The sequence below is a fragment of the Apostichopus japonicus genome, chromosome 14 (genome assembly GCF_037975245.1).
Source record: "Apostichopus japonicus isolate 1M-3 chromosome 14, ASM3797524v1, whole genome shotgun sequence".
In the NCBI taxonomy this organism is placed as follows: Eukaryota; Metazoa; Echinodermata; class Holothuroidea; order Aspidochirotida; family Stichopodidae; genus Apostichopus; species Apostichopus japonicus.
In genome coordinates, this window is record NC_092574.1 from 6,432,099 (window position 1) to 6,459,084 (window position 26,986).

General features: G+C 39.2%; 2 protein-coding genes across 3 annotated transcripts in view; one reads left to right on the forward strand and one right to left on the reverse strand.

The window, feature by feature from the left end:
• Positions 1-17,715, forward strand: part of LOC139980064 (la-related protein 1B-like) — a 35,592-nt gene extending 17,877 nt beyond the window's left edge. Inside the window, 11 exon segments of the mRNA XM_071991430.1 lie at positions 702-919; positions 1,235-1,368; positions 1,774-1,888; positions 1,890-1,979; positions 2,363-2,534; positions 3,425-3,588; positions 9,488-9,600; positions 10,119-10,273; positions 10,720-10,974; positions 11,396-11,523; positions 13,495-17,715. Coding sequence (XP_071847531.1) covers positions 702-919; positions 1,235-1,368; positions 1,774-1,888; positions 1,890-1,979; positions 2,363-2,534; positions 3,425-3,588; positions 9,488-9,600; positions 10,119-10,273; positions 10,720-10,974; positions 11,396-11,523; positions 13,495-13,617 — 1,667 coding nt within the window. The 3' untranslated portion in view covers positions 13,618-17,715.
• Positions 17,716-18,949: 1,234 nt separating this feature from the next.
• LOC139979347 (A-kinase anchor protein 17A-like) lies at positions 18,950-26,439 on the reverse strand. Of its 2 annotated transcripts, XR_011797135.1 has the most exons (6): positions 26,280-26,439; positions 24,319-25,104; positions 23,816-23,964; positions 21,513-21,732; positions 19,356-20,864; positions 18,950-19,312 (listed from the first exon to the last, which is right to left on the reverse strand). XR_011797135.1 is itself a non-coding variant. In XM_071990049.1 (5 exons), the coding sequence occupies exons 2-5, from the start codon at positions 25,084-25,086 to the stop codon at positions 20,484-20,486; spliced, it is 1,518 nt and encodes a 505-aa protein (XP_071846150.1). In that variant the 5' UTR covers positions 25,087-25,104; positions 26,280-26,439; the 3' UTR covers positions 18,950-20,483. The 2 variants fall into 2 exon arrangements, 1 of the variants encoding a protein (XP_071846150.1); XM_071990049.1 differs by having other exon boundaries at positions 18,950-20,864.
• Positions 26,440-26,986: the final 547 nt, after the last annotated feature.

Sequence of the window (26,986 nt, forward strand, 5' to 3'; positions counted from 1 at the left end):
GTCGACGTTGTTGTGCATAAAGTTCGTGACATTCCATAGAGTGCGGTTAGGTAGGCAATATGTATTTTATTACACAGTGGCCAACTGTAGGCTTGTAATTGGCTATAAGCTAAATTTAGCTAATTGCATCTGCCAAACTAAGTAAGTAGTTGAATCAGTAGGCGTGAATGTTACTACGATTACAATCGAGTTAACGGAGCTGACGAGTATTCAAGATCAAAAGAGCACTGACAAAATACCATGCTAAAAACGGCAGTTTAAAAAAAAATCGACACTGAAAGGGGGGAGCGGTCGCTCCCCCTGCTCCCCCCCTGGCTACGTCCCTGGCAACACTACATTATTAATGAACACTGGCTAAGCCTAATTTGCATATAAGTAAAACACAGGGGTAGAAGTTGTTATTGCCCATAATATGTCAGGCTAGTGACCATGTGGTTGTTGGACTAGAGGAATACTCCATTATCTTGGATGTTACGTCGCACCAATTACTGGTGTGAGGATTAGACTAACTGTATCAGAACAGATAAGTTAGGTATTAAAGCCAGACACCATGAGGCTACTGTTGATTGACAGCGTATTATCAGTTATATAATTGATTACTGTGGTTGTGACTTCCCAAGAGCGGACATAGATTTCCAGTCATAATCCAGGGTTCCCATCTTCAGCAAATAATGACGCTGTTCTTTCTGTTTGGTCACCAGAATCCGCTCCTGTATCTCCAACACCCATGGATGACGTCAGTAACGGTGAGCTGATCACAGCTGCGATCGAAGACTCGTACAAGAGCACGGGGGGTAGTTTTGACAACTCGGATATCCCGACAGGGGCCTCTGGGCTGTCGAGTAGTTTGCCAGAGAAGGAACCGGGCATCTGGACAGAGGTGAAAAGAAGACATCGCAACTCCACATCAAAATCAAGGGTAATTTCCGAGATTTTGTTTCTAAGTACCCTCTCGCAAATAACCTCTCGCAGATGAAATAAAGACCCCTTGAATTGCGTCTTATCATAGGTTCTCGTAAGATGTAAACCAAAACCCTGAATCCTGCTGCTGTATTTGTGCTTTTGTTAATTGATTCTCCCTCCTTCCTATTACATTATGTTTATTCATGTTTATTCATGTTTATTCATGTTTATTCATATATTAATTATGCAATCCCTTTTATGATATGATAGTGATTGCCTCTCCAGTGGAAAATGAATATTTAACAATATTAGCGGCGATTATCGTCTACAGGATGTTCCCGCTCAGGCCAATACCAAAGAAGGAGCCCAAGATGACGACTTCAGAGGAGAGCCAGAAGAACTTGACTTCCAGTTTGACGAGGAACTCACTGAAATAACTGGCCGCAAGAACACCTTCTCAGAATGGTAAGTTATGCTTAGCTCAGAAAGGTGTCTTACTGTGTAATCAACAGGGCGGTCAATTGAAGCATGGTTTGATGTTATTAGACCAAAGTTTAAAGAAATGATGCTAATAATAATAATAATAATGCAAAATACAAAGGATTGGATTAACATTAGTTACAGATCCACCTCAGAGCTATAGGTGCATTTCAGTAGGCGAGATACGATTGACACCCTAATGGGGAAAACTTTGAGGAAATCTTCTTCAAATTCAGACCATTTTCAATTAGAATTACTCTTTGTTGGAGTTTGGAATACCAGTGTAAATAAAGAGTTACATAATGTACAAGGAAACTCACCGATTTTCAGAGTAAGAAAACGCCATTTATTTAATCGAGACGTAATCTTCTTTCCATGTGATGCTTACAGGTCGGACGATGATTCAGACGATGACTACGAAATGGCGGACCACGAAATAAACAACATCATCATCGTAACCCAGACGCCTCCCGCGACCAAGAAACATCCCGGTGGGGACAGAACGGGGGTACCATGAGTCCAGATCCAAGATTACCACGGACTTGTCCAAGATCATCAACGATGGCTTATACTACTACGAGCTGGACCTCTGGGAGGTAACCACTGTTGTGTGGAGAGATTTAGCTTATAGCAGCATAGTAACTATGTAACATATTAGCATGTCTGTTGAAAAGCGTTAACATATTCATTAAAACCATCTCATCAAGGTTACTATTTGTGGGAATCCAGTGTGGCAGAACCCTACCACTGTAGTCTTATAAACTGGTTTCAGACCCTCATTCTGGTGATGCTATAATTTGTGAAGCATTTGGCAGAGAAACCAAAAATAAGAATGTCAGAGGGTAAAAAATCCTTCTTTTGAAATTTGAGTTTAATATTAAAATGCTTTGAAAATTCTTAATTGGTATAGCCTTTTTTTCTTTTCAATTTTTTTCAATTGTTAAGAAATAATGAGTCGTTGGTATCTTTGCACCCTCAGCTGGAGATGGAACCATCTTACAATAAGATCAAGACCATCACAACAGAGGAATTTTGCAGTCTGACTCCAAGTTTGACAAGCAAGGAGAGAAAGGAGGTTCCTCCTGCCCCGCCTACCTTACCTAAGGAGGAGGAGGAGGAGGAAGAGTTCCCATCTGGCTTACCAGTTGTCGGTAAGGTCTCAATTCTTGTATCATAAATATGAAATATTGCTGCTACAGGAATGTTTATTCAACCAATTGTGTTTGCTGTGCTTCCGATTAAGAGAAAGAGAGGATTGTAGATGAACTGTTGGTCCGTAACAAAACAAATGGAAAAAGTGTGCTTGCTTTTGTCTGATTGATGATCAATATGCAGTTTCATGAAATGCCTTCAACAGTGTCACAGCAGATCTGCCTAGCCCAGAGTAGGGGGGTTGTTGTTCAATATGCAGTAGGCTGATGAGTTTCATGAAATGCCTTCAACAGTGTCACAGCAGATCTGCCTAGCTCAGAGTAGGGAGATAGTTGTTCAATACGCAGTAGGTTTACTGTCGTCGTGAACCGTTAAACTTTTGTCATATTATTTTTGGGAAATCCTAGGTTTTTCAGACTTGAATACAGATTTGAACAAAGACTTAAAAACATCAAAGATGATTCTGAAGGAACAAGCCTGGTGTAATCCAATGTATTTGTGTAACACTCTTTGTGTAACACTTTGTGTAACGCTCTCTACCTTTGTGTGACACTCTCTACCTTTGTGTGACACTCTCTACCTTTGTGTGACACTCTCTACCTTTGTGTGACACTCTCTACCTTTGTGTGACATCCTCTTCCTTTGTGTGACACTCTCTACCTTTGTGTGACATCCTCTACCTTTGTGTGAACTCTCTACCGTTGTGTGACACTCTCTACCTTTGTGTGACACTCTCTACATTTGTGTGACATCCTCTACCTTTGTGTGAACTCTCTACCTTTGTGTGACACTCTCTACCTTTGTGTGACACTCTCTACATTTGTGTAACACAATGTCTTTGAGTAACACTCTCTACCTTTGTGTGACACTCTCTACCTTTGTGTGACAGGTCAAGTGGAGACACCAGCTGGGCACACTCTACCCGCCGTTATACCCGATGGTGCCAAACAGAGCCTCCGTCAGAAGACGCCAAAGACACCTCGTGGAAAGGACTCTGTGGATTCACCCAGGTTCTATCCAGTCATGAAGGAACCCAAACCAGTCGACAACAAGGTGAGAATGGTTTACAAACCTGCTGTCATTCAGATGGGTTGTGAGAATCAAAACGTTGATTTGGGTTAGGCACCATGTACAATATCAGCTATGCGAAATTTTGCGTCTTCCTCACTTAGCAATACCCTGCCGTCCGACTGCAGCGTTACCATCTTCCTGTGGTCAGATTAATCCAAGGCAGAGCCCATCACCACTGCTAAGCCGACTGCCTTCGGCAAACAGTAGTACTTAGTCTGCATTCAAGACAGTAATGACAGCGCTCAGGCCGCGAGCGGATGATCGAAATTTTAACAATGGAATCGTTATGTTTACTTTCAAGTAACCTCAGAAATGGTTGATCAACATTATACACACAACACACGGACTGTAACGTTCTCGTTGGACCATTCGATGCTCAAAGAAAGGAGTTTGTACAAACCAATACTATTTTGAAAGTCACTTGCCTTCAATTTTTCTAACAAAATGATGGTATATCCACCCACAAATAAAGCATTTTATTTACTTTGATACAAAAATTTGGTTCCTTTTAATGGTGTTAGCCTAGCCAAATATATATCACATCTGAAGACTTGAGGTAGGAGCTAGGTCACAGGTATATGAATATGATTTTCGGAACATACCTTGACCACGACTCAATAGAGGCTTTAGCTATAAAATGATTAAAACTTGAGTACGGATGGGCTGATGGTAAATCTTAGCTCTAACGTTTTTAAACAAGCCTAAAAGATGGACAGATTTTCAACGTAGGCGCAGACCTAACTGATTATTCCGACTAACTTTTGAGTGTTACCAAATCATTCATTACGACTTCAGTCCTGAAAGGTATCAACTATTATATTTAACATTTTCAGCAGAAATGAGTTCGGCCCAAGGCCTTGGCTAGGTCGACTTGAGGTTTAGTCTTGCTCTTAGTTCAGTCATTAACTAAAGCAGTTATTTTGAAATAGGTTTAGCCCAAACCGAGTAAGCCTAGCCCATTGAAGGCATAACAGCAGACAGTACACTGAGCACTGGTTAATATTCTTATATATACTTAAATTATAGATACAGAGATTTTCATTGAGCAACAATATGAACGATTAAAAGAAATTTTCAGGCAACACTTCTGGCAATGCAAACAATATAATAAATAACAAGTAATGAATACATTTAATATTTAACTTCATGCAGGGTAACTGGGTATGAAAGAAAGTGTGCCAACATGGGGAGGAGTTCTCACCCCCCCCCCTCCCTTTGAGAAATTGTTGTCTGGGGTTACTTCTGTAAGTTACTGGGATGCCAGATATAGAACAGATGTTGATACCAAAAGTACTCAAAAGTTAAAACATTCCCTGAAGATAATATTACAATATAACCAAATGATGGGGGGGGGGGGAGATGCCTTTTCTCTCTTCTTTCCTTGATGGATGAAAGTCTTTTGTGTGTATCCCTGTTGGCTTTAGAGGTGAACATGTAGTTGGAAGCATTGTCCACTCTTCCCTATGTTGTCGTCCATCACATGAGGCATCAGTCTGGGTCTCTTGGGGCTTTAACCGCCTCCATGAAATGTCCTTCAAGCTAGCTTGATGGTGGTGGTGATGGAAATTGTTTAAGGACGTCCTCAATCTCTCTGTCACTTACATCAGAGCAACGCTCACAAGGTCCATTACATTTGGTCAAAATCAAAGTTCCCACTCTTCTATCGAGGTGATTGGAAATGAATTGTAGTTCCTTTTTAACCCTTGGGGACTCCTCCAGCTTATAGGCTGGTCCACTGACAGATTCGCACACAACCTCAGAGTCTGCTTATTCGGCAGATGTTTCTGGGTCATAGAGAACGACATGAGAGCAACATTTCAAAGAACAGTAAGTTACATTCTTCCAGTAGGAAGCCACTTGCTCCATCGCATGATCAAAAACTTTCTTCTCTTTCTCAAACTTCTGATCCTCGGTCAGTCCTCCCCGTTTGCATAGTGGCTTTGAGTCTCCTCCAACTGTATCTGTCAATTAAACACCTACCAAAGCATGAGTAAGGGGGGCCTGTAAATATTCAATTGGGTTGAGTGCTGAGTGACACAAGGACAATAGGTGGTTACAACCATACATTGTTAGATTGGTTTTCTTGAAGAGGCGAGCCAAATATATCTGGTTTATCAGGTGGTTGGGGTTTAAGTCCGGTCCACCATCTGATACGACTTCCAGAAACTTAGTACCCTCTTCCACTCGCTTTTGAAGTAGTGGAAGCATGTCATTGACATGCGCAGCTATGTTGCACTTGTTAGTAGGGCCTCTCAGAGCAACCGTGATGGATATTGTTGGTAGCCTTGAAAATGAAATATAAAGTCAACAAGTTCTTAAAAAAATTAACACCAAGTCTTCCAAAAAAATGTCATTTATGAATCAACTTAAAAAAGAAAGAAGCAAACATGCTAGAAGTGGGAAGTAATTAGTTGAGTGGGTATCGGGGACAGTGGGACACCCGTGCATTTATTTGGTCAGGGGCATATACAAGATGGGGAATACTGTCACAAATCCCCCCCCCCCCCCAGCAGAAAAACTTATGCACACCTCTATCTACGTTATCCTTGGGCGATACAACAGCTAAAAGTTCCTGAACTTGGCAATTCTGAATGAACAGTGGAAATGCTGTAATAACCACACACTTTTATTTTAAATGAATCGTTTGAAAATGTTATTGTAACTCCAAAAATGATGAGCTGTTTGTACAAGGAAATTAGAAACGGTATATATGCCCAATGAGTTGAAATTGAAAACTCAGGAAATAAATACTGTTAGAAATTTATGAAGAGAAATGATGAGCTGTTTGAACAAGGAAATTAGAAACAGTATATATGCCAAATGAATTGAAATGAAACAACTCAGGAAATAAATAGTGTTAGAAATTTATGAAGAGAAAATATATGAATATCGACAATTCAAACTTTGTAAAGTTTGCCTCACCACATTGCCCTTGCTTCAGAATTCGGCTTTAGTTCACCTGAATTCTGCTTCGGACAATCCTTTCCACGACTCCAGCGCATCTGTTATGAGGTCGGACATGTTTGTAGTTATTTGAGCATAAGAGAGCTAAATATGTTTTGCGACGGAGTACAGGAATCAAGTGACAAACGAATTGCAACGAGGCCGTTTTAAATGCCTTTTGATGTGACGCCGATCTATGTAATTTCTTCATCTATTCGATGAAGCCTAGGCATCCCCTGCTATAAACAGTCACCTCGGATTATTCAAAAGAGATTAAAAGACTTTGATCTACCTCACATTGTTGCAGGACCATGTCTATCTAGAGATCTATAGCTGTTCAATTAATACTGCATTGGTTTATAAAAGAACGATTGTTTGAAGTTCTGGTGGTGTAGGAAATGTTGAGAAAGTATGTTTGCTTCGTTGGAAATTCCTAAATTGGGGGGTTAACTCTTACTTCTATAAAACTAGACTATTAGGACCTACATTTGCCCACGTTAATTGACATTTGATAAGACGGACTTTAAAGTTTTACATGGGCAGACGGGTGTCTCTGTACCGCCCCTTGTTCGTTCATACTTTGGTCTGCCCTGTGGAGCATTTCAACGTGAGCATTAAAACAACGAGGAAAAAAATGACGGAACAAGTTAGTATAAATAAAACAAATCTTTGATCGAAAAATGAGTTGACAAGCATAACAAATGTTATGGCGAATAACAAATGCAAACCAGTTACACAATACAAGGGAAAGAAACGTTCTTGTTTTCGAGGATGATCGACTTCGACCAGAATCTGGTGGGAAAACTTGGCTGTGGACATTGTTATCACTTTCGGGATTCGGTACGGTAGTATTTGTTTGACTGCATTAAGGCGATCTTCAAAACATGTTAAAGGCTGTTAAAATTGAAACAAATACCATATGTAGGCTATTCAGTAGTAGAAACATAACGTTAGTAATTTGTGGAAAGTTCCACTGACAGTACGAACATCGTTATCAATACTAGTAAATGCGGGAAAGAGTTGTATCAGCACAACTTTTGCACTTGTCATTCGTAATCGCAGTGCTAGTAGCGTAGGAAAATTTTGGCCGGAAAATTGTAAGCTCTTTTGGGATTTCGTTAGTTAACATTTGTTTCACGGCACTAGTAATAACTGTAATACATGTTAAAGGCTGGAAAAATCTCATCGAATATCACACGTATGCAGAAGTGGAAACCTAACATTAAAATCTTGTTCACAGTTACACTGCACGTATAAAAATGGCTTTCAATATATGCAGAGATTTGCATATTGTGGCAGCACAACTTCTTCACTTGTCATTCAGTCCTGATCACGTAGGCCCGCCACGTATAAACCTTTGTTCTTTTCCAGACGGGGGGTGGGGAAAACAATTAGGGTATGGGGGCACTTATCTTGTTAGGGCTGGCTGTAAAGGTTAGGGACAACTTCTCTATTAGGAAGTTGATTTAGATCAATAGGGAACAATATTTGGAATTGATAATTTTATAAAAAATGCAAAATATATGCAAAGTATAATATGCAAATTAGGACGCACTTTTGTTTTAATTGGAAAACACCAAAATACAATAAAATCACTAATGACTTCAAAATTGACTTCAAATTGTATGATAAAGGTTCTTCTGGGGTTGCTCTTTCAGATGATACCATATTTTCTGAAATCTGTTGAGGATTGACAGAGTTATGACTGATTTCATTTAGTACAAATGTTGTTTACTTTGTTTACTTTCTACAATTACAGCTTAACGTTAGGCCTAGCCTAGCCTTTTTTGTAAACAACGCTATTGAACTTACAATTTCTGGATCCTCAAAAGGACCGAACCTTGATAAACTGGTTCGACCAGAAGGTCCTGGACCTCATCATCAATTGTATCGGTATCTGACCAATCGTCCCACATCTCAAGGGCCTATTGGGCCGTAAATTTGGGGACGCTGTGTGCAGCCACGCCCTATTTGAAAGTGCACAGTGCGTAAAAGTACATTGGGCTGTACACTAAACACTCAGTGACACAGTATTACGCAAGAGCGGCGGTTGCTATCGACTTACAAAGGAATGCGAGGGCGCTATGCCATAACTATCAATTACAAATAAGACAGTGGCCTAAATATCTAAAATAAGAAAAAAAAACATGTACGTAGGTTGAAGCGTTCGGGAATGAGAATTTTATCAAAAATGAATGGATTTGGACGATTTTGGTGTCAAATTACAGGAAATTTCAAGGTCATTTGCATTTTTCTCAGAACTCTCTATAGATATATTCCTGAAATGCTCAGAATATGTTCAAAACATGTTAGGGTTTATACCAAATATAATGGTGGGGTTTGTTCAACTCTTATTTTCTGTCACGATTTTTATGAAGCGAACATCGATTTTTAGCCAAATTACGTCATTTTCAGATTGACCTTTGAGCCCCACCCACTAAAACAAAATCACAGTTACCCCCCTTTTTATTTGTTTTATACACAAACGTATGGTCTTAGCTACATTTCAATACCTAAATGAATGTTGTAGGATGTAAGATGGCTGAGTAATATTTTTTTTTAAATTCAAAGATTATTTGGGTCGATATCGACCCAACTTGTGGAAGAAAGTTAAAAAGGGATTACAAGGTAACATGAAAGGATCATCGTCCGGCCGCGGCAGATAAAGCAATTGACCATTATTCACCCAGTGCCTTCCGATCAACAATAGCGCTATTCTTGGCACTAGGTTCCGCATAACTGATTTTGTATATGGTGCCTTAGAAAGCAGTCACTGAGTGACTGGAAGTTTTGATTTCAGCAAATAATAAACTTAAAGAAATAGCAGTAATAATACTCTTTGCATTGGTTGGCATCATTAAACAGACCTGCTTTCATTTGGAATGTTAATTCTACCGTATGTTGTTTATCCATTTTCCCTGTCTGTCTTCTTTATCAGACACCTCGAAAGAGAAAGACTAAACACAGTGAGAACCCACCGATCGAGAGCCACGTTGGTTGGGTGATGGACTCACGCGAGCACCATGCAAGGTCCAGAAATCCATCCACTGGGTAAGTTTCTCCATTTTGATTTTGATAGGTGTGACCTGGGGTGTCGAACCCGTCTCGGGATTCCCAAGTCCAGTGTTTGAGTGTTCCAGGCTCTCGTGATGTGATGCACACAAGAGACTGTATGACAAATAACCTGTAGATTTGTACATTAATGTGTGTGCGGTAGAAGTGTTGCTATGGAGGTTTGTGGTACACACAGGTGTGTTTTACATTCAGACCGAGGACCCCATTGTTTTTTCCATTGAAATCCACGTACCCTAAACTTAACAATACCCCATAACAATAGAATTCTTCAGAGGGCGTGGTGATTCTTTAGAAATCACATCCGAGGACCTGGAATTCTTTTCTTAAAGTCCTTGGTCAGAATACAAAACAAGTGCACACACACACGCACCTGGACGGTGACATGTAGGCTGGCATTTATGATTGGAAGTGGTCTCAGATTCCATCTCCATCGCATTGATTAAATCTCTCTGCAATTAATGATGTAACTGAATCCGTGCTGCTTTTGTTTCAAGTTCCTTGTCAGAGTTGGCCTCCGTGGGCAGCGCCGGTACTCCATATGGGACACCTCAACACATTCCCAAGTTTGAACATCCATCGCACGAGCTGCTGAAGGAGAACAATTTCACACAGCAAGCTTATCATAAATTTCACCACAAGTGCCTGAAAGGTAAGCTTTGATTCAGATCAGTTCAATCAGGGAAAAGCAGAACAATTTTGTAGACTGATTATCTCCTAAATGCTTATGTGTGTATATATATATATATATATATAGTTGTTTAGATCTTAGCAGGATCTACCTCTAAATTAAATGTGACATAAAAAAATCACATGTATTACAAAGAACTGCAGAATTTTAGTAGTTGTTGTAAATCTTACTGCACCACAGATTCCAGGGCAAAAAAATCAAGAACATGTAAGATAAATGTTTGTCAAGACTTAAGATAAGTCCAGCGTATGAAATTTGTTTTTCGACTGATGGACGAGGAATATATATGTTATGTATATATATCTATGAAATTAGCGAAGATGGCAGGTGTTGTAATGCCAATTCAGAAACACTTTTGTCTTTGAGTAGGATTGAGACAAACGTTACACATTGCTTCCTTCCTTCAGAACGCAAGAAGCTGGGTGTCGGCAAATCGCAAGAGATGAATACGCTCTTTAGGTTCTGGTCATTCTTCCTCCGGACTAACTTCAACAAGAAGATGTACCAAGAGTTCCGTAATCTAGCACTAGAGGACAGCAAACACGGTTACCGATACGGCTTAGAATGTCTCTTCAGATTCTTCAGCTACGGGCTGGAGAAAAAGTTCCGTATGGATATCTTCAACGACTTCCAGACAGAGACATTGCGAGATTACAACGCAAGTAAGTCACGGAATTGGCAGTGTGAGCAGGCGAGGGGGGAGAGTGGGGGGGGTGGACTGAAGCCACCTTTGATAGGCTACATTATTTATGGTTTAATGCAAAAATCAGTTTGCAATACAGCTGATGTTCCAATAGATACATTTAGTGTGTAAGCCTCGTCACACAACAACTTCATTGCCTACATCCCCATCCCTCCCTCTTCCCACAGTGTTTACCAGGTCATGTTCTACGGTCACCATAATTTGATTTTCGTCGTCGTCGATCCTTTGATAGAGAGGCATTTTCCTACAATTTTGTGAGGGGTGTGTACACAGACAGTGGGTATGTGTTGTTGATTTATAAAAATTGTATAAAAATTTGTCGGACTTGTTTTCACGGTAAAAGTCATCATTTCTTGTCTGTGTGATCTGTGTCATTCTAGATCAGTTGTACGGCTTGGAGAAATTCTGGGCTTACTTGAGGTATTCACGCCGGAGGGAGGTGAAGGTGGAGCCTGAGCTGGAGAAGGCGCTAGAGAAATACAACACACTGGAAGACTTTAGAGTACTGGTAAGTAATCTTAATTACATAATAATGCTGTTTGATGCTAGCCAGTACAAAGTTGATCCCAGCCACACACACACAATACATATAAATGGTTCTTGATGCTAACCAGTACAAAGTTGATCCCAGCCACACACACACACATTACATATAAATGGTTCTTGATGCTAGCCAGTACAAAGTTGATCCGAGCCACACACACACACATTACATATGAATGGTTCTTGATGCTAGCCAGTACAAAGTTGATCCGAGCCACACACACACAATACATATAAATGGTTCTTGATGCTAACCAGTACAAAGTTGATCCCAGCCACACACACACACATTACATATAAATGGTTCTTGATGCTAGCCAGTACAAAGTTGAACCCAGCCACACACACACACATTACATATAAATGGTTCTTGATGCTAGCCAGTACAAAGTTGATCCGAGCCACACACACACATTACATATAAATGGTTTTTGATGCTAGCCAGTACAAAGTTGAACCCAGCCACACACACACATTACATATAAATGGTTCTTGATGCTAGCCAGTACAAAGTTGATCCCAGCCACACACACACATTACATATAAATGGTTTTTGATGCTAGCCAGTACAAAGTTGATCCCAGCCACACACACACACATTACATATAAATGGTTCTTGATGCAAGCCAGTACAAAGTTGATGCCAGCCACACACAGACATTACATATGAATGGTTCTTGATGCTAGCCAGTACAAAGTTGATCCGAGCCACACACACATTACATAATAATGCTATTTGATGCTAGCCAGTACAAAGTTGATCCCAGCCACACACACACATTACATATAAATGGTTCTTGATGCTAGCTAGTACAAAGCCGCACACACACACACACACATTACATAAATGGTTCTTGACGCTAGCCAGTACAAAATTGATCCCAGCCACACACACACATTACATATAAATGGTTCTTGACGCTAGCCAGTACAAAGTTGATCCCAGCCACACACACACATTACATATAAATGGTTCTTGATGCTAGCCAGTGCAAAGTTGATCCGAGCCACACACACATTACATATAAATGGTTCTTGATGCTAGCCAGTGCAAAGTTGATCCGAGCCACACACACTCACACATTAAATATGAATGGTTCTTGATGCTAGCCAGTACAAAGTTGATCCGAGCCACACACACACAATTACATATAAATGGTTCTTGATGCTAGCCAGTACAAAGTTGATCCGAGCCACACACACACACATTACATATAAATGGTTCTTGATGCTAGCCAGTGCAAAGTTGATCCCAGCCACGCACACACATTACATATAAATGGTTCTTGATGCTAGCCAGTACAAAGTTGATCCCAGCCACACACACACACATTACATATAAATGGTTCTTGATGCTAGCCAGTACAAAGTTGATCCCAGCCACGCACACACATTACATATGAATGGTTCTTGATGCTAGCCAGTACAAAGTTGATCCCAGCCACGCACACACATTACATATAAATGGTTCTTGATGCTAGCCAGTAAAAAGTTGAACTGAGCCACACACACATTCCAGGTTTCTATTTTCTTATGTTTGTTATATTGGGAGGCGCTTCAAAATCAGAAAACTAACAATGTTTGCATGTGTTGTTCAGCGCAAACTCGGTCTTTAAAAAAAAAAAAATCGGCAGGTAACGGCTTTTAAGCTCTGCTAAGTTTGAAGATTTTCTCCTCGTGTAAAGATGTGCAGAATGTGTGGAATTACTTTGAGAATAAAGTTGATGGTAATCTCCTGTGCTAATGAAAGTTATTTCTCATGGTCTGTGATACTTTTCAAACTTTTAAATTTGTTCCTCTGGTTAACCTTCGAACCCTGTCCATTGAATGCAGTTTTTCGGTAGGATTTCACATCATACGGATCTAAATTCTAAAACGTGGCATCCATTTGTCAAAACTTTTTTAGAAAATTTTTATGCTATTTCTCTCTTCATAGCCACCGATCGGTGAAGAAAATGTACGGAGTGCGGGCCACGAATCTGTCGATCCTGACAAGGAGGAGGAGGAAGAAACCTCTGGCAACCTCAAGGGAGCCATTGGTGGTACAACGTCCCCCTGATTCATCCTTAGAGAGGAAAGTGGCTTAGGAGATGGATAGGAAACTAAACTCTTGTGTGAAATGTGATCCCGTTTGTTAAAGGTGGAAGCAATTCCCGTAGGTATACAGCTGGAAGAGCTGTTCAACAGATCGGAACGGAGATTGGTGACATTTTTGAGTTACGTGTAGAATTATTCGGTCTTCCAGTCAACCTCATTGGTCAAGAGTGAACAGTTTAATCGCCTGTTTTAACATCGAGTACGTAACATCGACCCAGAAGGATAGGTTGGTTATCTTCAGTGCAGTTTTCAGGCAGTTAGGACATCCTAATTTTGAACTAATTTCACATGTTTTTTATCTTTGACTTGAGAGAGAGAGAAAAAAAAGACAAGAAAAAGGCCTTGTGGTGACCTGTTTGATTAGGGTATGCCAGAAAATGCCAAAAAATGTTTCAAAAGTTGTAAAAGAAGAGTGTTTTATCCAGGATCGATGGAGGTGTGTCGACAAAAGTGATTCTGTAAGTATATAAAGAAACGCATGCTTTTTGCGCATGGCAGGATACTGGAGTTGGGAGTCCAAAAAACATTGTTTGTTACAAATCATTTTCTGACAAGTGATGACAAAGATCGGATGTGATGGATATAAGGATCACGATGGTGTATGGTTATCGCCAGGGTTATCGCCATGGTAATCGCGGACCCCGTCTCACCAAAAGCAATACGTCCTATTCAGAATTAAGATGAGTGGGTCTGTGGCACCACATATCCTATGTTTTGTTTTAATTTTGATGTTTTATTCATTCAACTACATTTCTTTTTCCCTTCTATATATAAGGGGGAGGGGAGAGAAAGAGAGTAAGGTTTCTTTAAAAAACAAAATGACAAAGAGAAATATATGAGATATGGGTGGAGTGCTTGTAAAATTTTTGCTTTATTTTCCTGTTTTTCTTTTTGCCATCAGAAAATATGTTGAAAAGAAGAAAAAAAAATTGACAAAAGATCCATTTATTTCCAAAATTTAATTTCCTGATGCATGCTGGATTTTTTTTCATTATGATTGTTTACAGTGGTCGATATTTACAGTATCCATTTTATCTTTTTTCCTTTTAAGTTTCTTCATGCGAAGAAATTCATGTATATGTTGACAAATGTAAAAGTTTGGATTGGAAAGTAAATTTTCTCTTCTTTTTCTTTCTGAGTAAAAAAAAAATGAAATTGACCAATTTTTTATAACCCTGCATAATATTTTGAGGTGGGAGAAAGTGTTAATTTTTGTAACGGTCAATCATTGAGATAAGAAATAGCACCTCATCTTTGATCAGGGGGATGATCCAGTAAGTAAACTGAATTGCAACAGTAAATTTTGGGCGAAAACTGTCGCCATCTTTAGATTTTGCTTTGTTTTGGTTTATACAAAACCGTCACATTTTAAAAAGGTGTTGGTTTTAAGCCTGTTTCATTTTAAGAATTGTAGCTCTTGTTTTACAGTTTTTTCATTGGATTTCAAAACATTTTCCAAGGAGGTGGAAACTTTTTATCTTTACAAAATTGTAAAAGCATTTGATTGCAACAGTGACAGGGGAAAAGGGGTTCATGAAAAATAACCAACCAAGAAAAAGAAAAGAGAAAAAGAACAAAATTAAAAAATAGTGTTTATAAAAGCATGTGATGGATAATGTGAGATGCGTTTTAGTTCTTATACATTTAAGAGTTTTGTGAGCTAGCTTTATAGTATGTGCAACTGTCCATATGAGAGATATTTACCCAGGTCACTTGGTTTTCAGTTGTACAAGGGCTGGTTAATTGCTATTGATTCCTAGATGCATATCTGCATGTGTATATGTCTATTGGTACATTTATATTGAAATCGTAGTGAGTTGAAAAATCCAGAACAGTGAAAAAACTTCCAGCCTCCACCGGGATTCGAACCCAGGCCTCCTGCTTTATATGCGGACACACTAACCACTAGGCTATGGACGCTGGTTGTATATCCAGAGGTTCAAAACCGGTAATTCCACTGTAGGCATTTGTCACCTGTGTCGAACAATACTAGTTCTGGTTTAGTGACATCATATATATATTATATATATATATATATATATTGTTGGTAAGTTTATGTTCCTTATTGGATATATCCCAAAAATGGTGGACTTGGTTACATATTTCAACTTGTTTTCCTTCATTTTGAATCCTTGCTAGGTTTGTAATTGATTAGTAAAAAATCATTTCAAAAGTTACATTTTTTTACCTTTTCTCCTTGGTGAACATATCTTTTTGGAAAACTGCATGCCTGTTTAAGTTCAGAATCTATTTCCTCTTAGTATCATTTGCTCTTTCTGAGATGTTGACTTTTTAAGTGTTGCACTTTTTAATATAAGCATTGCCAGTCAATGTGAAATGCAAACTCATGCTTCTTCCTGGTTGTAGTCGTCGTATTGGGGAACCAGTAGTGATACAAGTGCCTTGCTAAATTTAGCCACAACTTTGGCAGTTTTGACCCAAAAAGTTGGTTTTGTATCAATTTAAAAAAAACACACGAAGATATAAGTAGGGATTCTGGTGGTGGTATTTAATCAAGGGATAAATATTGTAAGAAACTCAAATAAATAATTAACAGGTCAGGGGTGCTTTATTCCATGCAACCAAGCTAAATATGTAAATACTTCCAAAAGAAAATGTTATGAAGAAAGTTAAATTGGTGGAGGATTTCTGTTTGTGAAAAAGAATTGTGAGGTATAACCTGAAGTTGTAGATCATTGAGGATACACATCTACTCTTCAAGGGAATTAGGCATGGTTGCCATCATGGTTGCCATCGCACATGGTTGCCAGATGGTTGCCATCGCACTACGAAACCCAACAGGAAAATGTCAAGTTTAACTGTCCATACATCTTTATGATTTTAAAGGAATGCTACTTATGAGAATTATTCATTTTGTTCATCAAACATTGTTGTTCTTTAATCTAGTCATTCATTTCCCAGTATATCTTCAATGTTTATTATGCATAAGTTACGTTCATTCTGAAAGCCTGGATATTTGTTAATACTTGATTTATTCTACACCTTGTTCTCTTTCAAGAAATTGCTCATAATAGAATATCTTTCGGGCCAGTGGTGGCCATATGCGACCTCTTTGAAGCGGTTCTAGTCTAGGGCCTTGAAAACCTTTTGTTGGAAAGTAAAGTCTTTTTATTTGCACGCTAAAGAGAAGGTTACTCTTTAGGAATATAAACATTTCAAAGAGAAAGAAATTTAAGGAATTCCCTGTGTGTACTGCTTTGTTGAATTTATTCTATAATCTCCTTCAATACGAGATGGTTTTATAGGTTTTGAGGGAACATGATTTGTTAATCACCAAAGGAGAGAGAGATATTTTGATGGGGTTTTTTTGTTTTGGTGTGATCTAATAGTAAACCATCAGAGCTAACTCTTCAGTTATTACAAACAAATATATATATTCATATAAACAAAAACCAAAAAAAAAAAAAAAAACAGGAAAAAAGGAAACTTGTGACTTGAACAATTTTCAGATAAAATTCTTGTCAGTTGAATATGCATGTTAGAATTACTTTTGCTCATTGGTGTCAGTTTTCAGGTATTTTCTAGACACCACTCATTTTCCAACCTTTACAAATGTATAATTCTTTCGTCCGAATTTTAAATATATCTATATTACATAGGTTGTAAACCAAATTTTGAAGGTTAGCACCTTACTAGGCAATATTTCTCTTTATTTGCTTGGGGGTGGGGGGGAGGGGGTTATGGAATTTTCAAATAGCTCTCAAGGTGGTGGCAGCAGGATGTTTTGTTGGCCCTAAATTGATGCCTACATTCCATCTGCTATCTTTATAGCAATGGCTATAGCAAGTCACTTCATTTCTTTATATTTAAAAAAAAAAAAAGCATCTTTCTGTTCAAAATGTACTTTAATTTACCCTATTAAAATGAATATTCATTGCTTACAGTGATTTATGCATAGAGGACCAATTCAGCTGATGGTCTCTCTAAGTGATACTGTGTATGATTTGTAGTTTTGGGAAAATTGAATTTATTGCAAATGGATAAGGTGCCTCGCATTTATTATAATGAAGTCAATAAAATGGTGATTTCTCAAAAGTGATATTCTTAGCTTCTTGTTTGTTTCCATTTTGCAGCTGTTTGTAGATATCCAAGGTGACAGATCTAATGAAGTTTTTGGAGGTTTGATTTGGATGTAATGTAATATATGTATCTGTTTTGGATATTTAGCATCTGTGTGTTTCATAGATGATAAAGAAAGAAACCAGGGAGGGAGGGGGAATGATTAAACTTGTTGTTAAATTTCTATTCTGCTATTTAGTCTGTTTAATACTTAATTTTCTACCTATCACGACCCTACCCTCAGCTACATTTACATCCAAGTATCTGCCTCTGAACAGAGTGGTGGAATCACTGAAAGTTTCCAATTTTCAGCTTTCACAGAGAAAGATAATGGTTAAGCATCTGATATCAGTGGGTGGAGTTTAATTGAAATGTGAAAATGCTTTCAAAAAATGTACCGAGAATTTTTATTCATCTAGCAGGTGGAGGGTTTTCTTGCTTTAGCAAAATTAAAATAAATATGTAAAGAATCACGACCAAATTGGAAATGGTTTGTATCTCACTTTGTCTACAAAGTTCTGTTGTGAAAATGTCAACATGTGTTTATCTATTTGGTTTATACAGTCACAGTGCCAATATTGCCTCACACCTCCCTGTCACTCACCCAATGCCACCCACCTCCCCAACCCTTTTTACAAATTCGGAAATATTCCCAGGACAGAGCACTAAACCCGGGGACATTTCCAGGGACCCTTTTAATCAGGAACATCTTCTCACCCTTAACCTAGAAAGTGGTGATTTTCAAGGTCAAAGTTTGCCAGATAAATCTGCCATGGCTCTAGGAAGTGGATCACAGTGGGTAGTCTAAGATGTCACGACAACAGTCTTCGAAAACTTGAAACTTGCAAGCTACTGATGGAATGGTTTGAAAACTGACACATGGATTGTTTACTTGAATCTTTCAGATGTCAACATACTTTTAATTCATACTGCCACTGAACTGCCAGTTGATTTGACTTTTGAGAGTCCAATGTATTTTTATCTCAAAATTGCTGTTGCTAGAATCAAAACTTTCGGCAAACTTTAAGTGAGGTATATTTATGATAAAAGATAACATGGTGTTTAGGGGGAGGTAGTTTATCCCGTTTACCACTTCCTAAAGTCTTCTGGAACGGGAATAATTTTTATGGGTATCTCGCTTTCAAACAACGGTGTAATTAGGATTTTTGGCTTACAAAAAAAAAGGAGGAAAAAAAACAACAAAACACAACAGAATAAGTTTCTTTGGCAAACATTTCAGTATTGGTGTCATAAAATAAAACTGTTTTAATATCAGATTAGTTGAAAGTGATATCCCACAGAGATAAAAGTGTTATGATGTTCACACGAGATGGAACGTCTGCGATTCATTCTGGTCTAAAAGAAGTTGCCAACCTGCAGATATTGTCCCATCTACAGCCAGATACTAACCAGCAGCTGTTGTCCAAATGACAGTAAGACAATCAAACCTGCAGCATATGGCTATCACTAAAATAATCACTAAAATCACTAAAATATCACAAAATTGCTATCACTAGTGAACCTCTAGCCATAATCCAACCTGCACTCCAATGGATAATTAACAGCCAGTGGCAAACCTGCAGCCTAAGCCCAATGGTCCATATACAGCCAGTGGTTAACCTGCAGCCTAAGCCCGATGGTCCATATACAGCCAGTGGTTAACCTGCAGCCTAAGCCTGGTGGTCCATATACAACCAGTGGTTAACCTGCAGCCTAAGCCCGATGGTACATATGCAGCCAGTGGTAAACCTGCAGTAAAAAGCCAACATGGCATGCTGCAGCCTGTGGCTAACCTGCAGTCAGTCCGTGATGAAGATGCAACCAGTGGTCACACACACGCCATCTCATGACTGGCTTACAGCCCATTGTTAAACTTCAGCTAATCTGCAGCGTTGTGGTCAATTAATACATTGTTTTAATAACTTCAAACTGACAACCCCCTCCCATCCCCTTCCCCCGCCCTCGACATGAGGAGCAGTCGCATAGGGATCAACACTTGTAATCCTGACATCGCTGGCTAAATTTCCCATTTCTAGCCACACTATCAAAACAGTATCCTCTTATGAATGAGGTGTGACCACACAATTCCTGTATATATATATATCAACAGCTCTATCCTCCCAAGAACACACCAACTAGTACTATCTACTGCACGGCTTGACCGCATGAGCTAGGGTTCATTTATATAACTCTGCAAATACTTCCTAGAATTTACAAGTTCATCAGCCAACCTTGCTTTCATATCACAATCTTTTCGTTCCTCTCACATACCTCAAGATGTATTAACTGGAAACTCCTGCCTCTGTATGTTTCACTGATTTAAAATTCAATGACATAGCAGAAAATCCAACAGAGGAAAACTGTCTCAAGATAGCACACATGAAAGATTTAAACACCACTGGCAAGAAGCTGTTGCTATGGACTTTATGCCTTCAATATGATATAAGCCCAGGGATCCTTTCAATAACTATCAAACTTGGCTATAGATAATGTAAGAAGTAATCTTCTCAAGAAATGTGAGACTTATTTTCTTCTATCTCGCAAAAATTGTTAAGTGGTTCAATTCAAATTGAGTCTCGAACTTGACAATTAATGCAACTGTTGAGCTGAAGGGGAAGGGGGAGGGGGAGAGAAGGGTGTACATGTGATTTCCTGGGCTTGTGACTCTACAGATCTTCTGAGTACATCCAATGCAAACTGAGGAAGATGACAAGACCATCCAGTCTGTGAGACAACATCCATGAATTACTACCAGTGATACGGATAATGTTCTTGCATCCAGTAAAAATATTCCTGAGGTGTCCAATAACGAGGTATGCTTGCGACGACGCTTTGGAGTTTTGTCGGTGGGGAATCTGTGACTTCCTCCTCCGCCTTCACGATGGCCGATCGCATCTGTCTCCTGTCACTTCTGTCTTTGCTGTTTCCCTGAGTTTGCTTCCAGTTTCGTAAGAGCCGACGCCTCAATCTGACTTCCTTTCGTTTCAATTGTCTGGCTTTCTTTGACTCTGACTCCTTTAGTTTTCTCTTTTCGATACCTTTCTTCCGTTCTTCCTCCTCCAGTTGCCTCTCCTTTTCTCTCTCCAACTCTAGGATCCTCTGTTGCAAGTCCTGATGTTGCTTTTCAAGCTGCAGGTATGAGATAAAACCGAAACATGTTACTGAAAAACAAACTCAAAAAGTTCATTAGGGATAACAACCTACCATAAATGCTAGGAGTCCTCCCTCCTCCCGTCCCCCTCACCACAGCCTGTTCAAGACCCCCACCCCAAAAATAACTCTTTATAAGTTATTATCTTGTGGTTTTATTCACTGCAAAGCTAACAAGGGTCTCTAGCACTTGCCTATTATTTATAAACCAATTTTGTGTAATGAACCATATGAAGGCATTAATTCAATAGCAACATAACACACACAAAATAAGGTATGGTACTTTTCATAGCACATGCTATTCTGAAACCTATAATCGATATATATATCTATATATATATTTATATATATATATAATTGAAAATCGTAATGAGTTGGAAAATCAAAAACAGTGAAGAAACTTCCAGCCTCCACCGGGATTCTAACCTGGACCCCCCATTCTGTACGTGGACATCCTAACCACTAGGCTATATATATCTACAGAAGGCCAATATTAAGATACCTCCCCACCTATCAGTTTCTGTTGATTGAATTGAAGAAACCGTTTAACCTTCCAATTTAACAGAATTATTCACTTGATCTTTGACTTGAGACTTTTGACTAGACTTGAGTTTCAACTTGACTTACCTTTGCTCTGAGGAAAAGTTCCGTCAGCAGCCTTATCGATTCAAGTTTCCTTTGAGCAACGATTAACTTTCTCTCTTCCATCGCAATCTTCCGCTGCATTCTCTTCTGTTCTCGTTTCGTCCTCCTTCTCTCTTCCCTCACCTGTTGCCTCTGCTTTTTCCTCGTCAATCGGTCCTGCTTTTTACGCTTCCTCTCCAGTTCCTCTAGTTCCTTCTGTTTCCTGTTTGTAATTTTAGGGGATAAATTTATTGTCATTTTATGGCAACAACTGTGACCAATCGACCCAAGTGATAATGACCCTCCATATCAACATTAGAGTAGCCCAATTTTCTGAAGAAACTACATCTCATTTCCACAAACTGGGCAAAGAACTGTTTTATCTCCTGTCTATCTGCACCGGCATTAAAAGTTATAACCAGTTGGCTCAAGTTAATGTTTTGGAAACTTTGTTACCAAGGGCAGGCAGAAGTGGAAACCTCTTTTACCTTTGGTGGAGCTAACTTGACCTATGAACTCTCACAAAAACAAAAAGGATAAGAAGAATAACTACCATTTATAAACATTCTGGGTCAGTCTGCCTGCATCTGCTCCAATCAAACCCTTCCCTTTCTCCTTTTGCATAGTTACCTTGGTAAAGCACCTTGGGACCAGCCATGGATTATACTAACCCTTCCCTTTCTCCCTTGCATTCCTTCATATAGTTACCTTGGTAAACCCCTTGGGACCAGCCTCGGATAATACTAACCTTTCTTTCTCCCTTGCATTCCTTCGCATAGAATACATGGTAAAGCACTTTGGGACCAGCAATGGATTATACTAACCCTTCCCTTTCTCCCTTGCATTCCTTCACATAGTTACCTTGGTAAACCCCTTGGGACCAGCCTCGGATAATACTAACCTTTCTTTCTCCTTGCATTCCTTTGCATAGAATACATGGTAAAGCACTTTGGGACCAGCCATGGATTATACTAACCCTTCCCTTTTTCCCTTGCATTCCTTCACATAGTTACCTTGGTAAACCCCTTGGGACCAGCCTCGGATAATACTAACCTTTCTTTCTCCTTGCATTCCTTCGCATAGAATACATGGTAAAGCACTTTGGGACCAGCCATGGATTATACTAACCCTTCCCTTTTTCCCTTGCATTCCTTCATATAGTTTACCTTGGTAAACCCCTTAGGGTAGGGGGGGGGGAGTTGATGCCCTGGGTACGTTAAAGCCGACTCCCATGTAGGGAGTCTGCAGTAGGGTAAACAAATTAAAATGTCAATTCTGAGCATACTTATATTCGGACCAGCCTCGGATAATACTAACCTTTCTTTCTCCTTGCATTCCTTCGCATAGATTACATGGTAAAGCACTTTGGGACCAGCCATGGATTATACTAACCCTTCCCTTTTTCCCTTGCATTCCTTCACATAGTTACCTTGGTAAACCCCTTGGGACCAGCCTCGGATAATACTAACCTTTCTTTCTCCTTGCATTCCTTCGCATAGAATACATGGTAAAGCACTTTGGGACCAGCCATGGATTATACTAACCCTTCCCTTTTTCCCTTGCATTCCTTCACAAAGTTACCTTGGTAAACCCCTTGGGACCAGCCTCCGATAATACTAACCTTTCTTTCTCCTTGCATTCCTTCGCATAGAATACATGGTAAAGCACTTTGGGACCAGCCATGGATTATACTAACCCTTCCCTTTCTCCCTTGCATTCCTTCATATAGTTACCTTGGTAAACCCCTTGGGACCAGCCTCGGATAATACTAACCTTTCATTCTCCTTGCATTCCTTCGCATAGAATACATGGTAAAGCACTTTGGGACCAGCCATGGATTATACTAACCCTTCCCTTTCTCCCTTGCATTCCTTCATATAGTTACCTTGGTAAACCCCTTGGGACCAGCCTCGGATAATACTAACATTTCATTCTCCTTGCATTCCTTTGCATAGAATACATGGTAAAGCACTTTGGGACCAGCCATGGATTATACTAACCCTTCCCTTTCTCCCTTGCATTCCTTCATATAGTTACCTTGGTAAACCCCTTGGGACCAGCCTCAGATAATACTAACCTTTCATTCTCCTTGCATTCCTTCGCATAGAATACATGGTAAAGCACTTTGGGACCAGCCATGGATTATACTAACCCTTCCCTTTTTCCCTTGCATTCCTTCATATAGTTTACCTTGGTAAACCCCTTGGGACCAGCCTCGGATAATACTAACCTTTCTTTCTCCCTTGCATTCCTTTGCATAGAATACATGGTAAAGCACTTTGGGACCAGCCATGGATTATACTAACCTTTCTTCTTCTCTTTTCCTGTCTTCCTCTTCTTTCTCTTTCATCTTTTGTTCAGCCCGCTCCTTCTCTAACTGGATGAGACGTTGCCTCTCTCGTTCTCTCTTCCTGATACTCTTATTGCTAAGGTGTTTGGTGCGATCAAAGTCCACCTAGATACAGAGCAAGACCAAAGAATAGATCTTTACTCTTGACAATTTTCTTTTGAGGAATGAAATCATAACATTCTACATACACCAGATTCTCAGAGGAAACTAGTTTGCTTTCATTTCAAAGATATCATGCTATAAATGAAAAATTGACTTTAGTAAAGTCTAAATACGATATTGCTGAGCCACTTGTGATTGAGTCTTTAACGCTTTCCTTTTTTAACTGCAGTGTTCATTTCCCTTGATATGGGGTTTGCTAATATGGTCTTCCTTGAATAATCATATTTTAATATAACATAATAACATTGTTTTCATACACAACACTCTTTATGGTCACTTTGAAAATAGAAAATATACCTTGATTTCTGCAGTATAAGCCTTCCCCTCTTTCATCTTCCTCATCAGTTTCATGCCCTTAAGAGCATCCATAGCCTTGACGAACCCAATGTATTCCATAAATTGCACATAAGCATCAAACGTCAGACTGTTACTAAACGTAAAAGTTTTGAAATTGCCACAAGTGATTTGGTCTTCATGGCGGTAGGAATCTAGCATAGGAATGTCTACACGCCTAACCTCCCCCACAAAACTGGCAAAAGCTGTCTGGAGAATAAGTTCGCTTGGCTTGTCAGGTTCAGAGTCTATGGCGAACCATTTGCACGGTAAATTCTCCACATGTATCGTATCGGGTCTCTCACCGGGGTTCGATTCGTTCATGTTCGTCGCGTCTCTAAAGAAAGAATCCCAATCATGGCGGGTTGGAAAGTTTAATTTGGCTTCGGCAGCTCTAACTTTGAGTACTTCCGGAAAGCCCTGCAATTTCATACTTTTACCGTCGAGCCTCACTAGGAATACTTTGATGAGACCACGGGTCTCTATTTCTGCCTCAAATCTGATGAACTCCATGGAACTCTTGCTAACACGTAGCATGAGGAAAATGTCCGGTTTTACCATTCGTCTGAGTTTCTCCATCACCTCCCAATTACTTATCGCTTTACTTGTTGTCTTTAGCTGTGGCAAAGTGACCGATATGTTGATTTTGGCTATTGGCTTGAGGAAAAGCTCCTTTGGACCAAAAAACTCCACGGCCTCCGAAGGATCGGAGCACAGCTGTTGCTGAGCCATTCTTCAGGGATAGGCTTTCTGTGGAGAGAAAGGATAGATTTTTGATCTTGCATATAAAAGGTTAGAATTAAATACATATTTGTTCTTAATTATAAGTTTCACCTACTTCAAACTTCACTCTTTGTACAGAACAAGGTTGATGTGTGTTAACTGGGATAGGCCTTCACATAGTTCTGTTCATTGAAAAAATGTAAAATGAATTTACACTCTTTATGCAAAAAGAGAAAAAAGAACACATCTGCAGCTGACTAAACTTGTGGAATGAAAATGCTCTGTGTTCATAATCCAAAGAATTTCTGGTAAGTGTACAAAATATATCTTAAATGGCACCACAATGGTCTATGATGAAATTTTTTGATAGTTTTGAATTGTTCAAAGCATTCTACAACTTCTACCCTAGCTAGATGCAAGTGATTTTGTGTTACAAGCATTTTCCTCTCTTCTGTTTCAAAAAATGTCAAAATATGATGTAGGTCTATTTATCCATGAGTTCTTACTCATAAAAAGAAGACCTAGTTAGACATAAGTACCTTTAAGGGTGCAAAACACTTATTTCACACTAATTTGTGCAATCAATTTGCTGTTATACATTTCTAAAAATTTGAATTGAAATAGTAGGCCTACATAACACTGGTTAGCCTAGGCTACCTGATGTCAGAAGTTCAATAGAAGGGGGGGGGGGGACTCCTCATAAGACTAGAGGAAGATAAAGGATCAAGTTGAAATTATACAAAACCTGATTGAATTTCTACCCAGCCAAGAAATATTTCAGAAAGATGACGAATCGCTGAACTTTATTTTCTTATTCGTGGAACTAGTACCACTGATGTTGGCTGAATATTACAGTGTATCAAAAATGAATTTGACATGGTGAGCTGAACTTGATGAAATTGAATAAGTAAAGCTATTTTCGGTATAATGTGTTTGGTTTGTAAAAGTCAACTGAATTGACTTTATCTTGGTCCAAATAGCGTTGATCATTTCTGTGTGAAGCGAGTAATGAGATGTTATTGTTAATTCGTAGTCATATTCGTAGACATATTGTTATCCTACATAAATACACAAGCTAGGCCTACGTAGGTAAGCCTATTAGTATTACTGTTAGGTCGAACGGCAATGTTCAATAGACAAACAATTAAACAAACATGTAGACCATAACGTAAGTTCGTTATCAATTTTTTTTGTATTATTACCACTTTCATCTGATCGATGAGCAGTTAGTCAGTCAAACATATCAGGCCATCATGGAATATCCACACATTAACTCCAGCGACTTTGAAGTCAGCACTGTACATGGGCATGAATGTTGTTGCACAATACGTTTTGAACAAGACAGAAATCAAAATAACAAGTGCCTTTACATAGGGCGTGTTTTACTTCAATGCACCCGTACCCAGCTCGCGCGCAGTTCAATTGGCGCGAGTAACTTTAATTGTTGCTCTCTTGAAATATCCAACACAATTTTTATATAATTTTGAGCGAAATCTCTTACTGGTGGGCAATTTAAAGAGGTCCACTGAGTGATTGTGTTCTGTTAATGGAATTTCTTCGTTGAAGTTATTGATACTGTTAAACCCCATTATACAGACTTCCCTTTGAAAAAAAACATTTGACCCTCTGAGTTGGTCAATGGACTTTAGCCAGAACTGCATTCAACACTTTGCAAACTTTTCAGTCCAAAACAGACAGTTTGGCTGGGCTAAGGTAATGTGCAAATAAGTTTTTCACACCACCAAGTTTAAGAACAAATAACGAAGAAAAAAGTGGAATAACTTAATTATGGTTTAAATTCGGGCTAAAACTGTCTCAGAAAGAGTCCGACACACTGCGGCATGGCACAAACATGCAGTTATCACTATGAAGTGTTGCCAAACGACGATCTCAATCTTTTAATTTCGTC

Excerpts from the sequence above, each read along its gene's own strand:
- LOC139979347 (XM_071990049.1), bottom strand. The coding sequence starts at position 25,086 with ATGGCTCAGCAACAGCTGTGCTCCGATCCTTCGGAGGCCGTGGAGTTT. Across the intron at positions 23,965-24,318 it reads CTTATACTGCAGAAATCAAG|GTGGACTTTGATCGCACCAA; the intron begins GTATATTTTCTA and ends CTCTGTATCTAG. Across the intron at positions 20,865-21,512 it reads AACTTTTCCTCAGAGCAAAG|CTTGAAAAGCAACATCAGGA; the intron begins GTAAGTCAAGTT and ends TCATACCTGCAG.